This window comes from Labeo rohita, chromosome 8 (genome assembly GCF_022985175.1).
Source record: "Labeo rohita strain BAU-BD-2019 chromosome 8, IGBB_LRoh.1.0, whole genome shotgun sequence".
NCBI classification, from domain to species: domain Eukaryota; kingdom Metazoa; phylum Chordata; class Actinopteri; order Cypriniformes; family Cyprinidae; genus Labeo; species Labeo rohita.
The window spans coordinates 10650535-10664476 of NC_066876.1; the positions used below are offsets into that span (position 1 = coordinate 10650535).

General features: G+C 35.6%; 1 protein-coding gene across 2 annotated transcripts; it reads right to left on the minus strand.

Annotated features, from left to right (window-relative positions):
- Positions 1-3867: 3867 nt before the first annotated feature.
- On the minus strand, positions 3868-11486 carry si:ch211-158d24.4 (uncharacterized protein LOC560966 homolog). Of its 2 annotated transcripts, none has more exons than XM_051118134.1 (5): positions 11354-11486; positions 6604-7012; positions 5979-6009; positions 5622-5687; positions 3868-5461 (listed from the first exon to the last, which is right to left on the minus strand). In XM_051118134.1, the coding sequence occupies exons 2-5, from the start codon at positions 6790-6792 to the stop codon at positions 5010-5012; spliced, it is 738 nt and encodes a 245-aa protein (XP_050974091.1). In that variant the 5' UTR covers positions 6793-7012; positions 11354-11486; the 3' UTR covers positions 3868-5009. The 2 variants fall into 2 exon arrangements, with proteins under 2 accessions (XP_050974091.1, XP_050974090.1); XM_051118133.1 differs by lacking the exon at positions 11354-11486 and adding an exon at positions 7390-7670.
- Between the last annotated feature and the right edge of the window lie 2456 nt (positions 11487-13942).

Below are 13942 nucleotides of genomic sequence, written 5' to 3' on the forward strand. Positions count from 1 at the left end.
CATGAGTTTGTCTGTGAGGCTAAAGACAAAGTTGAGGAACCAAATTAAAATCTGTTCAAAGGCAGTAGGACAGCCTCTTGAAAAGTTATATGAACTTTCTTATTGTAAGAACCTCTTAAGGCTGGCTAAGAATGTTTAAAGTCCCAAGATTTAAGAGTGAAAATAAAACATTCCTTTGTACATCAGACTGTCCAAGAGCTGAACAAGGTCCATATGACATTAATTTGTCTACATAGCAATTGACATCTGGCCCAGCTCTGGGCCAAGCAAGCAGTTACACTCAGCCCAAATGCAGCAAAGAAGTACGGCCCTTGAGTGGCCCAGATCTGTACTATAGACAAGAGCCACACATGAGCCATAACTGGACCAAATCTCAGCCAAACAGTAACTTATAACCAGCCCTGAACTGAGCCAGAACAAGTTTTAATAGTGGTACCCAATCTCAGTCTTTAGTAAACCACACAGAGACCAGTCTTTAACCAGAAACCCCAAAACTGAGCCATAAAAAGGCCAAAAAAAATCAGCCGTGGATCTATCAGTAGGCAATAAAACACACAACTTTACAACTTTAGACAATTAAGCATCTGTAATTCACACATCTGAACTTTTGAAATGTACAACATACACAGCAAAATCTTCAGTAAACACTGCACACAATGTTAAAGGGGTCATCGGATGCCCATTTTCCATAAGTTGATATGATTCTTTAGGGTCTTAATGAAAAGTCTTAATTTGTTAAAAATTCTCAATGGTTGTGTAAAACAACACCCTTTTTACCTTGTCAAAATGAGCTCTGAAAAAATCATCCCTTTCTGAGGGATTGTTCCTTTAAATGCAAATGAGCTCTGCTCGCCCCGCCCCTCTCTTCTCTCTGTGGAGAGACAAGCCTGTTCACTTCAGCCGCGTTTAGCCACTAAACATACTAACACATTATTAAGAAAAGCAATTGCAAAGATTCATAAAAAAACCCAAAACAAAGAGGACATACTGTGACAGCTGATCTGAGATAAAACACTCATGTCAATCAACTATCGTAGGAACAAACTTTGTGGGAGTGATGCCATTCTGACAAGCACCTGAGAATCATTTGATTTGAAAAAGAAAATATTATTTTTATAGATTAATTAAAAACTACTGCATGGATTTTTATCACCTCAGGCTTTTAAACATGAACATTTATCATACGATCCTCAACAGTGGTGACAATAATTATTTATACTGCAGTGCATGATGGGAGTTTTTTTTTTTTTTTTTTTTTTTTCTGTGCTGGTACCCAGCATGCAAGTGTTTTGTTGATTGTCACCATTGTTGAGATTCATATGCTGGTTCTTGATGTCATGTGTGTCCGTTTAATACATTTCTACCATACATAGTTTTTATGCATTGCTTGTATTTGCAGTCATTAACAGCAATTTTAAAAGCAAGGCTTCATGTATATGTTGTATTTTCTCAGCTTTAGTCATGCAAAACATAATTACATGAATGCAAGGAAAACCAATCTAGATTTAATCAAATCTGAGCATGATACATATCTTATATAAACAGCTGCTTGGAGTTTAATGTGAAGTACTAACCCCTTGATTTATAAGACCACATGGATTGCTACAGAGAGAGATCAGAAAAACAAAGTCAAGGGTGAAGAGCACAACTAAAACACACACTGATCTCCATGATGGTTTTAACCAATAAAACATCTGTTCCTCTGTTAATTCTCAATACGAGCTTCTGTAGACGTGTCACAGAAATAAAGTCAATCTGGTTAATAATGAGTGAAAATGAGTTTTCTGGTTATAGACTGGTCTGTATGTAGTTTACTGAAGGCTGAGATTGGGTAGCACTATTAAAACTTGTTCTGGCCCAGTTCATAGCTGGTTTTAAGTTACTATTTTTTTATTTACTATTAGTTATGGCTCATGTCTGTAGTCAGTGTATTTTTTTTAAAGAAGTCTCTTCTGCCCACCAAGCCTGGATTTATTTGATCCAAAGTATAGCAAAAACAGTAACATTTTAAAATATTTTTACTATTTAAAATAACTCTTTTTCTATTTGAAACAGTTCTCTATATTTCTATTAAAATGTAATTAATTCCGTGGATTTCAAATGTGACTTTTAGCATTACTCCAGTCACATGATCCTTCAGAAATCATTCTATATTCTGATTTGCTGCTCAATATTATTATTATTACTATTACTATTAAGATGAAAACAGCTGAGTACATTTTTTTTTCAGGTTTCTTTGATGAATAGAGGGTTCAGAAGAACAGCATTTATCTAAAATTTAATATATATTGAAACATTACAAATGTCTTTATCATCACTTTTGATCAATCTAAAGCATCCTTGCTAAATAAAATTATTAATTTCTATAATCTATTAATTCTATAATAATGTACACACACACTGACTCCAAGCTTTTGAATGGTATAGTGTATAATGTTACAAAAGCCTTTTTATTTCAGATAAATGTTGATCTTCGGATCTTTCTATTTATCAAAGAATCCAGAAAAAATGTACTCAACTGTTTTAAATATTGATGATAATCAGAAATGTTTCTTGAGCAGCAAATCAGCATATTAGAATAATTTCTGAAGGATCATGTGACAGAAGACTGTAATGATGCTGAAAATTTAGCTTTGATCACAGAAATATATTACACTTTAAAATATATTCAAATAGAAAGCTTAAATTTTGTGTTATTTTGGATAACATAAATGCAGGCTTGGTGAGCAAAAGACTCTTCTTTAAAAAAAAACATAAAAATCTCACTGTTCAAAAAACTTTTTGCTGGTGAATTTTTGCTTTGAATTATTTTTGTAAAATAATAAATATAAAATGCCCAAAGAAGTAATGTATGTCTTTTTATTCATCTTTCAGTATGTGGAGGACCTGGACTAATTTCATATCAAGTTGTGATGAACAAGGCCTGAAGTTCAATGTCATGTGACTTAAATTATCAAAGCAGTCAACCTCTATTTAGCCTAGGTATGTGTAATCTACTACATATGGAGAACTGTTGATTCTGTCATTAAAATGTTAACACTTTATGAAAAGTGGAACACATCTTTAAAAAACAATAAGTGACAATTATACATTACCAACTTTTACAATAATTTTACATACTTTTACAATACCAAAAATCAAACTGTCCCCTTTAAATTTGATATATTTAAAATTTGCCTAAAATCGATCGTAATAAAGCTTAATTTATCTCATTAGATAAATGAACAAGGTAAGGTTTAAAGGTTTTTATTAACAATTATCCTAATGTAGTCAATGCAAGCGTATTACAGGCTATCATGTTGACAAAATTAGCTCCGTATATTAGACTTATTAAATATATTAGATTTAAGTTGTGGCATTTTAGCCTAGACATCCTCTACACAAATAAGAAAACGTGTATTAGTAAAACGAAGGACAACGGCCTATTATTTTATATAGATCCCCAAAACTACCGTAAGTTGCTTCGACATACTTCCGGGTTTCCTCGGTATAGGGATTGGGGAATCACAAGGTGACGTATTTGATATGGGCGTCACGCTCGGACGTGGCGATGGTGGATGTGGGCGGGGTTGGATGCAGCGTCCACTGCAGTGAGCCCTACTTGGATAGTTTAGGACTTATGACCGATTTCGTACTTTTGATCGCTGTAACGCCCCTGTCAGGCTGATTGGGGCGAGCCTTGGTGACGTTGTCGATGATATGAGTACTACCATCCCTCCAAGTTTCAAGTCTCTACGACTTACGGTTTGGTCTGCACGATCAGTTTTACGTGGAGTTTGAAGATCCTTGGCCATTTTAAGAGTTACAATAGGGTTTTAATGCTACGCACTTGAACCCCTAAATATTATGAATTTTCTGAGACAAAGACAGCTTTATGTAGTATTTATTGATTCTTCATGGTCAACGAAATAATGTCATTATGATAATAAGATATATTCAAATACATAAAAGATATATTCAAATACATAAAATTTCATGCAAATCATTACGGGGATCATATTTGGTGATTTCAAACCCTTTTAATACAAAGTAACTTACAGCCTACTGCTTCCCATAACAGCACCCATGATGCACCTCAAAAAAAAAAAAAAAAAAAACACTAGGGAACAGAGCTCTCCAGCACCGTAAAGCACAAAAAAAACACTATTTGTTGAGTCATCTTAAAATAATTTGTTACCTTGCTGCCCTAAATTTTTAAGTTCAGTAATCTCAAATAAGTTTAGTCAACTTGAAATGTTAAGTTGTACTAAGTGACAACTTAGATACTTGAGTTCACTAAACAAAAAATTTGGTTTGTTAAACGTAAGTCTTAACATTTTAAGTTGAATGAACTCAAATATCTAAGTTGTCACTTAGTACAACTTAACATTTCAAGTTGACTAAACTTATTTTAAGTTGACTGAACTTAAACTTTTAGGGCAGCAGAGTAACAAAATATTTTAAGTTGACTCAACAAATACAGTGAGGGTATTCATCATTCTTGTCACATTGTAAATTTACTGAACCAGTAAACAGCCCAAATCCTTAATCAGACAGTAATAACATAGAAAAGCATATCATATGATTACAATAGCATAAATATTTACAGTATATATTAAGTGTATGCATACAACAGTTTATTTTTGTACTGAGTTGTAGTGCTAAAAAATTTAGCTTTTAAAAACCCAAGCCAATGCCTGTTTTGTCCCCAGCTGTTTTTTTTAATACAAAATACCAAAAATACTATGGTATTAGCATGTTGTTTAACACGAACCATGGTAGCACTATGATATTCTTTAAATCGCCTTAGAGGCAGTGAATTTCAGTACCATAGTATATATCAAAGTACCCTGGTATTACCAATTGACATTTTTACCACAGTACCACAGTATTTTTTTTATCAGGGTTTTCTTCTGTACAGCACATGGCTCTGCTATTGACATAGCACAAATATGATACTTCAAGGCAGCCCCTTTGATCTTTACGCAAAGTTACAGAAGAAATGGTCTTCTGTGATCATCGCCGTATCCTCATGTGGAAAAATGAGGGTGTCCCACAAAGACAGTTTTTTCCACAAATTTATCTCCAACATCAACGAGGTTCAGATTGTTGGACCACACCTTCAGTCTATCCCCAGATTCAAGAACAAAAATACCTTCAGAGAACATGGTTTTCCTCCAGTCTTTCAAGTTCACTGTTTCACAGTAGGTCAGCAGGGGTGAAGGCAGGGGCACGTCTTTCTTATACTTGTCAGTAAAATGATGAATTTCATGCTGCAAAAATACTTCCTTTTCCAGCTTTTGGCTGAAATTTCTGTATGTAATCTGCAGAAAAAGTTTATACGTTCCACTTTGAAGGACTTTCAGAGATTCATTATCGGCATCCAAGATGAAGTAGGGCTTGATAGGCTTTGATGACGGATACTCTGGTGTAGGCATCCATGGCACATATCCTTTTTCAGGCAGACTGGCACCGTTTTTAACTAGAGAGAAGGGAAATGTGTGAACACACTTGGCCAAAAAATATTACACATTCATAAGTATCTCTGAGATTGAAAACTGCCCTAGTGACAGCATTGAACTTACAGTGGAATTATGTTTTTGCATTACATCATTGACTGCAGTCAGTGTGCATCTTCTTACCTGTCAGACGAGTGAAAGATGTGTCTCTTTGGGTCAGGAAAAAATCTTTCGTTTGATACTGTTTTTCTATAAGGATAAAAAAGCAAGATGTTTATTACTGCGGGTTTACATAACCCACAATATTGTCAACTTGATTGCACAGATACTATCTGAACTCAGCTAAGCTGGACGATAACATCACTGAATTAACAATAAACTGACTTGAATGGAAAACTGAGTGTTTACTATTGTTCATTTGCATTATCGACACTCTTGTTTTCCTTGTTTTGATGCTTTGACAAGTCTGTATTGTTAAAAGGGCTATATAAATAAAGGTGATTTGACTTGAAAATGTGTAGTAGTAAATAATGAACTTACCAATGTTAGGTGCCTCATTGGTTCTGTTCTCCTGTGAAAAGAGAGCAAAACAGTTTAATACACAAAGTAAATCTTAAATGTATCAATGTACTGATTCTCCTGGTCAATAACTAAGTTATGTGCCATCATATTTTTTCCATTACACTAGTAACTATGTATTATTAAGTATTTTTTAGATGTTAGCATGTATTCCATGGTTTATATTTTTATTATTATTATTATTAGTCATTATATTCCATTGATGCTAGTAAAATGTTGCAAATTTTTGCCACTGAATTCTCTGTGCATCAGCTATTCACTTCGGACCAGTGTGCATTACAGTCACTCATTTTTCTAGTTTTACTAGTAATTTATTTCCTACTTATTCCTATTAGTAGCTATCATTATCTATTAATTATAATCCAGTTAACACTAGTAAGCTTTTTTAACCTTAGTATCTAAATAAATACCCTAATAAACGTTAATGTTAAAACGGTTATATTGTGTTGTCAAGTATGAATATTACATATGAGCTCGTTGAATCCGCTACAGATGTTTCTAAAAATGATCAAATAATGAACTTCACAGGTCCACTGAGCAGTAACGTGAGCGTTTGACATTGACTTTGAACATATGTGCGTCTTACCTTGCAGGACGGCGGGAACGCGTGAAAGAGTAGCGTGAACAGGCAGCAGCTGAAGCAGAAGAACACGCTGACGGACTGGATGAAGCACACTTGTCGCCGCAGTGAGTGATACTTTATCATCAGACGGTTCACGGTCTCGGGCTCCATTAAAACTGCGTAGACTTTACAGGCTGCCTCTTCGTTTGCCATCTCCGTGAAGGACAGTTTAAAAGCGCCGCTCCATGCTCTCAGACGCCTCTATATATATGTATATTTCTCCCACGTGTTTTCTTCAACGCCCCAAACAAACAGCCTACTCGTGTAGTTTCGGCACTATGAAAACATGAATCTCTCAGTCCAGTCGATCCAGTGTCGCTTCCTGCTTTGCTCATGCAAGACCTGCGTGACTCCGTGCCAAAATTCTTACAGCCTGAGGAAATAAACAATTAAATAACATTTCGTCATAGCTAGCAGCCTAGTGAATGCTCTGAAGTGTAAAGCCGTGGTTCTCAGCACTCATCACAGCACTCCTCTAACTATTTTCCAGGTCCCTTAGCGCCCTCAACGCATTTAAATATCTATCTAATATTCTGAATGTGAATGTATTAATATTATTGTTTTATGACAATAAAATGTTTTATTTTAATAATGATAATAATAAATGGATTTATGTATTTATTTATTCTTTAACGCTGAAGTAAGCCTAATAACAACATGCAGTAAATGGTAGAACTGTTCACATTAATGTGTTCATAATTAAAGGAGAAGTCCACTTTCATAGCAAGAGTTCACAAATAATTTACTCACCCCCTTGTCATCCAAGATGTTCATGTTTTTCTGTCTTTAGTCGTACAAAAATCAGGGCTCTCAAGTCTCACGCATTTCAACCAGTTCACACGCTCTCACGCCACACCTTGTATTTCTCACGCTAAAAAGTAAGGGATAGCTTGTCCCGCTATATACTGTTAATGGATGAGGCGGAGGCTTGCAGGGGGAGTTCATAACTGTCTTGACAGTTAAATACCACCTTGGTGTGTTTTCGGGTAAATTACGTGATCCCGCTTCAGTCACGTTTGTCACTCGGCAACATGGACACGCACACACGGGACGAGGCAAGCGGTGGAATCGTCGATCGCGTGGCTGCCGCTTTCTCTAGCAGTGAAAGCGTTTTGTGCAGTTTTGTATTTACTAAAAACTAACCAAATAAATGCAGTAGGGAACCCATTCTTCTCACAGGCAAGTGACGGTTAACCTTACAGTAGCACTCAACACTAACTACTGTCAGACAAAATCCTTCATCACCTGAATTAAGATTATAATAAATTAATTTTAAAGCACAGCCACCACAAAATCAGACTTTAGCACCTAGGGTAGGTTAGGTTAAATACTTTGCTATGACTGGAAACACTGGAATCTAACAATGCCTTGGGGGGAAAAACAGTCTTAAAAATCTTAAAAAATAAAGCATATAGATAAACCCAAATATGGAAATAAATCCGTTATTGAATAAGCATGTGTCCTATTTTGTGTCCTAAACCTCTGAAACATTTTGTCTCAAATTTTAGAGCAGTCAATGCAATTTGGGAAAGAAATTAATCAAATCTGTGTGAAAATATTAAGATGCAACCTTTTTGTAATTTTCATAAGTAACTGTAATTTAACCCTGTAACCGATTAGTTACAACTATTTTTGTAATTAAATTATGTAATTCCATTACATGTAACTAGTTGCTAGTTAAGTTTGAGCCCCTACCACTGTCATCAAGGCATCAATATGTGCAACAAACACTTGCAATACAAAATGCCATTCATAAGATGAAATATGTACTTTCTCTCTCTCACACACACACAGCTTGACATGCTCAGGGCAAGTTCTGCAATACTGTATGTGTAGGCCTACAGTATGTATTTTGAGCACTGCTGTTCATTGGCTCATTTGGGGCCAAATTTCTTTTGATTTTTGATACATTTGTATTTTTGAAATATATAATTTCTTACAAATTTTGCTTTAATCAAACTTACCAGTTGTTATAGTTTCTATTTTGTGCTGGTCAATTATGAACAATAGATAAAATTTAATTTTTAGCAAAAACTGGAGAGAATTGCATGGGGCAAAGAGGCTCCTGTCCTAACAGATATAATCTCACTCCAAACTTTTTCTAAAACTTGAGAGCCCTGAAAAATTATGTATTTTGAGGAAAGCATTTCATTTTTCTTCATATAATGGACTTCAATTGTGCCCCCAATTTTGAACTTCAAAAATGTAGTTTAAATGCAGCTTCAAAGGGCCCTAAACGATCCCAGCCGAGGAAGAAGGATCTTATCTAGCGTAACGATCGTTCATTTTTTTGGCAAAATAAAAATTTGTATACTTTTTAAGCACAAAAGCTAGCGTAGCACAGGCTCTCGGATGCACGTCCACGGGTCGTTCTTGAACGATTCGTTCATTTTGAATGAATCTTTAATGTGATGAGTCGTCTCGGGGAGTGATTCGTATAGTCGCACGTGCACAACATCCTATTAGGTGCTGTACTAGAATTATTTCACCTGTTTCGAGTCTTCAGGTTTTTCGAGTCATTCATTCATCTTATGGGGCTGTCACATGATGCTGATTTTGCTAAAATTAACGAAACGACTCGAAAAAAAAGATTAGTTAATTTTGCTGAATGAGACTCAAAGGTCTGAATCGGTAAAATGATCTGAACTCCCCATCACTACTACGAAGTTCATCGTCTGTGTACTCCGGCTAAAAAAAGTATGGCGAAAAACTCCATCTCATTTTCTCCTGCAACCTCAGAATCGTCCGACACGTTGTAATTTTTTGTTTATAAACAGTGTTTGACTTACTTGCACTTTCTTAGTCTTTGCGCGTTCGCTTTGTAAACACTGGGTCTGTAGCTCCGCCTATATTCGGCATGACCTTTCGACATGATTCAATAGTACGTAACGTCGTGAACGCGCATCCCAGAACCTGTGCTACACCAGCTGTTGTGCTTAAAAAGTATACACACTAAATATAAATATATCCAACACGTTCTCACTCCCAACTCGTCACACATTGATGCTTGATCAGGACCCTTTGGCGTCACTTCTTGACATTTAGGGTACCCCTTTAGTGTCATTTTTTGACGTGCACGGTCCTCCAGTGCTTTAAATAAGAAACCCTTGGCGTCAATGTGCTGACATGAAAGGCACTGGGAATTTTATCGTCATGATTAAATTATATATTGGGCAATAATATTGCCATTATTGCGTATATATTGTGGGTGTGATTTTTCAATGCAAATAGTCACAAGAGTTTTATTTATATTACACTATTTACCCCTGCCCCTAAACCTAACCATTTGTCGACAAAACACAAGATATAACAGGCAGATACAACTATATTCATAATTTATTCAGAAAGTATTACTATTCTAAGTGTTCTGAGAAAAAATGATTGATTTGTGTGAAGAATAGACGCGATTGCCATCTCCGTCCGCCGTCTTGTGTGCTGTCTGTCTGTGCGCGAATTCAAAAAATGCCGCCAGCCTTTCAACAGCCTTGTTGTGAAATGCTATTGCCTCTTGTGTCTCTCGTGACCGATTGCGTCACGCCAATGTTCGGGAGTATCTTTTTGCATGAGATGTGAGTACGACAGCGTGTTAATGGAGCGGGATCATTTCAGCTATTAAAACCTTCAGTCTTTGCATAAAGAGAGCGTATGGCTTTAGCAGACTTGGAATGCAATAGGACTTGTTTGTAATGCTTTTATACTGCTTGTTTATGGTCAGTTTTTGCAATAAATACCTGGGGCAGTGTTGTAATCTTAAGGTTTGTCCAAGAAATTGATAGGCTGTTGAATAAAGTCTCAAAAAGTGGTGAGGAAGTCACTAAACATCACTAAATTGGCAATTGAAACATAATCAGTTTTGTTGGTCCTCTCTTGTTTTTGCATGTGTTCATAATTTCTTTGTTTGACAGCATGGCCAAAAATTATGAGCACACAATTTGGCATGTTTCATTGCGTTATTATCAAACATGAGAAAGAGCTTTGTCTCGAAAACGTTTTGCACTTGGTATAGAACTGTGTGTGGATCTTAATTTTTTGCTTGCTCCATGTTTATTTGGATTTTGGACATTTGGCGGCGCTTCGTCTTTTTTTGTGACTTTATTGCATTATTATCAGAAATAAAACAATGGACTCCAAGCAAATATGCAATATGCTTACAAAATCAGTAAAAATTATTTTTTCTCTTGGCAGCTACTATATATCAGTTCATTGACTTTACAACTGACTGTTGCAAAAACAAGCCACTTTTATGGTGATTGTGGGCTTTCTTGGAGTTATTGGAACTGTTGATGGAACTCATGTTCAAGTCATTGCTCCGACTGAGGAGATATACCAATAGAAAGGGATTTCAAAATATCAGTAATCATTTGTGATAATTTTGCACAATACAAAGTATTTTAAATATACATTGAAATATTAAATAGTGTTTTAATTAAATTATTTTATTGTGACTTAACATGAGCAGGCTCATTATTGGCTGTTTCAGAGGTCGAGGGCAGCCATCATTGTAGTCCTTAGTTCACAATACTTAAGTGTCCCCTTTACTGAAAGTCTTTATAAAAGTCTCCTACTCTTAGAAAAGTCCTACTTTTTAATAAAAATTTAGTGACACATAAGTCAATGTTTAAGACTTTGCTCAAGAGCATTTCTGAGAAGTTTTATACATATAGGCTCTGGTCTTGACCTTACTAGTGTGTGAGCTACGTGCCTGACTACTTACCTGCCTAGTGCTTCTAAACTTCTTTGAACTCGTCTACAACCATCATCTTCGTCAGTGTTTCTCTGGTTCAGTATCCATCCTCTTCAGTATGCACAAGGGACTGTTAGTTAAGAAATTACTTCTTTCATTCCTCTGACCTACTGCTATTCAGTGTTGGCTGTTCCCCTTATCTGTTCAATACACGCCAGTTATACTGATCCTGTGTGTCTCCCACTCTGGGGTGCGTTTCCCGAAAGCAACTATGGTCGTAAGTTCCGTCGTTACCAATAGATTTCAATGGAACTAACTACCATAGTTAGCTTACGATGCTTTTGGGAAACGCACCCCTGATTGTTTAACAGTATTAATGTATTGAGATTTTTTAAAGTTTCATAATAATAATAATAATAATAAGAAGAAGAAGAATTCATTCCTCTTCCTCAGTTAAATAAAAAAAAAATCACTTCATAAAATATTAATTTGTGTTGGGATATAGATAAATCACAGATCTGGAAAAACTTCTTTCCATTTCTAAATCACCAGAACACAAAATCTAGGTTAAGCCATGCTTAGTAACTATGAATTTATTTTGGGACAGAGATGAATCACAGAGTGATTATTAACCTATGAGCTCTGTTAAAGCTGCTTTCGGTTGCATTTTTAGTTAAAAATTATCCAAAATCAATTATTGCGCAAGTACATAACCAGTGTTCAAAACTAACCTTAACCTGTAATAATCAATTTCAGACTTCTGTCCTTGGTAGTTTGAGCTTGGCAAGTGCAAATTCTAAATTCGGTCTAATTCTGACCCAGATTCCATTCCGCCAGATTATTACATCCCCCAGTAGCAGTAGGATGAGGACAGGCAAGTTCAGAGTTGAACACAGCTGAACAAGCTAATCAATAGGCTAAAGCCTGGTGTTTTTATTTTTATTTTTTTTTCTCAGGGTTGGAGCTAAACTCTGCAGGAAAGAGACACATTAAACACATTAAACACCACTGCCTCTTTTCATTTGCATTTAAACATATTAATAACAAAAAAAAATGTGATTCAGGCAATGCATACATACATTACAATAAAACGAAATATGATAGCACACGTACATCTTTAAGATGTCTGTTAAAGATCACTTGATCTGGAAAGCATCTGCTGTGTACAAACATCTGACAGACGTCTGTAACATGTCTGTTTTACATACATCCTAAATCATAAACATCTTAAAGACATCTAATAGACGTCTGTTTGACTTCTGATAGGAAACGTCCTATAGACGTATTGCAGATGAGCAAACAATGTAAAAAATACGTCTTCCAGATGTAAATGCAGACGTCAAATAGACATCTCAATGATATATGTGTGCTATCAGGGAAACACCACTGCTTATTTTCATTTTCTTTTAAACGTATAGCCATAAAAAAATAGTTCAGGCAATGCATACATACTTGCAATGCATACATACTCAAAATATTGATTACCTTCACTGTATGTATACCTAAAGCTACAGTCTGAACTTTTTATACAGAATTTAAAATCTAACGCTCATACACACTATATACACACATAGTCACGCAATGCTGATGTTCTTAATTTAACAATTTGAGAACAAAGAATAACAGCAATAATAATTTGCACAATTTGATGTGATATGAGCTAAGCGATCGTTAGATTTAATCACCACTGGTAACACGATTTATTGAAATGCTTTTTTTTTATTCAGTTGGTCAGAACAAAAGTGGCAGACATGTTTCTTACTTGTTCGGATAACAATATCTGGTGAAAATTGTTATTTGGGTCATAGGCCTATTTCCGTAGAATCAGTGGTTCCTACTCTAAGTATGGTATCCACAACGGTGCTGACAGCTGATAGCCACACACACACCTCAAAATATTAGATTCTTCCACAGTGAGGAGCCGTGCCGATGCACAACCCACGTAAATTCCGCAAATAATTGCAATTGCAGGTTTCAAGCAGAGATGGTGACAAAGTCGCAAAACCTGAAGATTGAAGCTTTAATATTATCAACCATTATGTTTTCTGTAAAGATCCATATACAAGCCCGTTTTCGCCACTTAATAAAGGATAAAAAAAGGTAGTTGCAACTTTTTAATCTCCCAGTTCTTTAATTTTTCTTGTTGTTGCGAGTTTACATCTCTCAATTCTGACTTTTTCCTCAGAAATTGGAGATATAAACACTGTTTATCGCAGAATTGCATGATTTAAACTTGCAATTGCGAGAAAAAAACTTAATTGCAAGATTTAAACTCGCAACTGCGAGTTATGATGTCCAATTCTGAGGAGGAAAAAATACTGATAATTTCTCAGAATTGTGTGAAATAATTCTGAGAAATAAAAAGAATTGCAACTTTTTTGTCAGAACTGTGTGATATAAACTTGCAGTTGCGAGTTGAAAAGTCTGAACTGAGAGATATAAACTTGTGATTCTGAGTTTTTTATCTCAGAATTGCTTGAATTGCTCTTTTCTCACGAGTTTAAAAAAGGAAAGGAAAGGAAAGGAAAGGAAAGAAAGTGACGTGTGGCCAGGTATGGTGACCCATACTTGGAATTTTTGCTCTGCATTTAACTCATCCAAGTGCACACACACAGTAGT

What these genes read in the sequence shown, in the direction of transcription:
- si:ch211-158d24.4 (XM_051118134.1), bottom strand. Translation starts at nt 6,792, where the DNA reads ATGGCAAACGAAGAGGCAGCCTGTAAAGTCTACGCAGTTTTAATGGAG. An exon ending in CAATGAGGCACCTAACATTG is followed by an intron (nt 5,688 to 5,978) that starts GTAAGTTCATTA and finishes TTATCCTTATAG; the next exon opens with AAAAACAGTATCAAACGAAA. An exon ending in ATCTTTCACTCGTCTGACAG is followed by an intron (nt 5,462 to 5,621) that starts GTAAGAAGATGC and finishes CCTTCTCTCTAG; the next exon opens with TTAAAAACGGTGCCAGTCTG.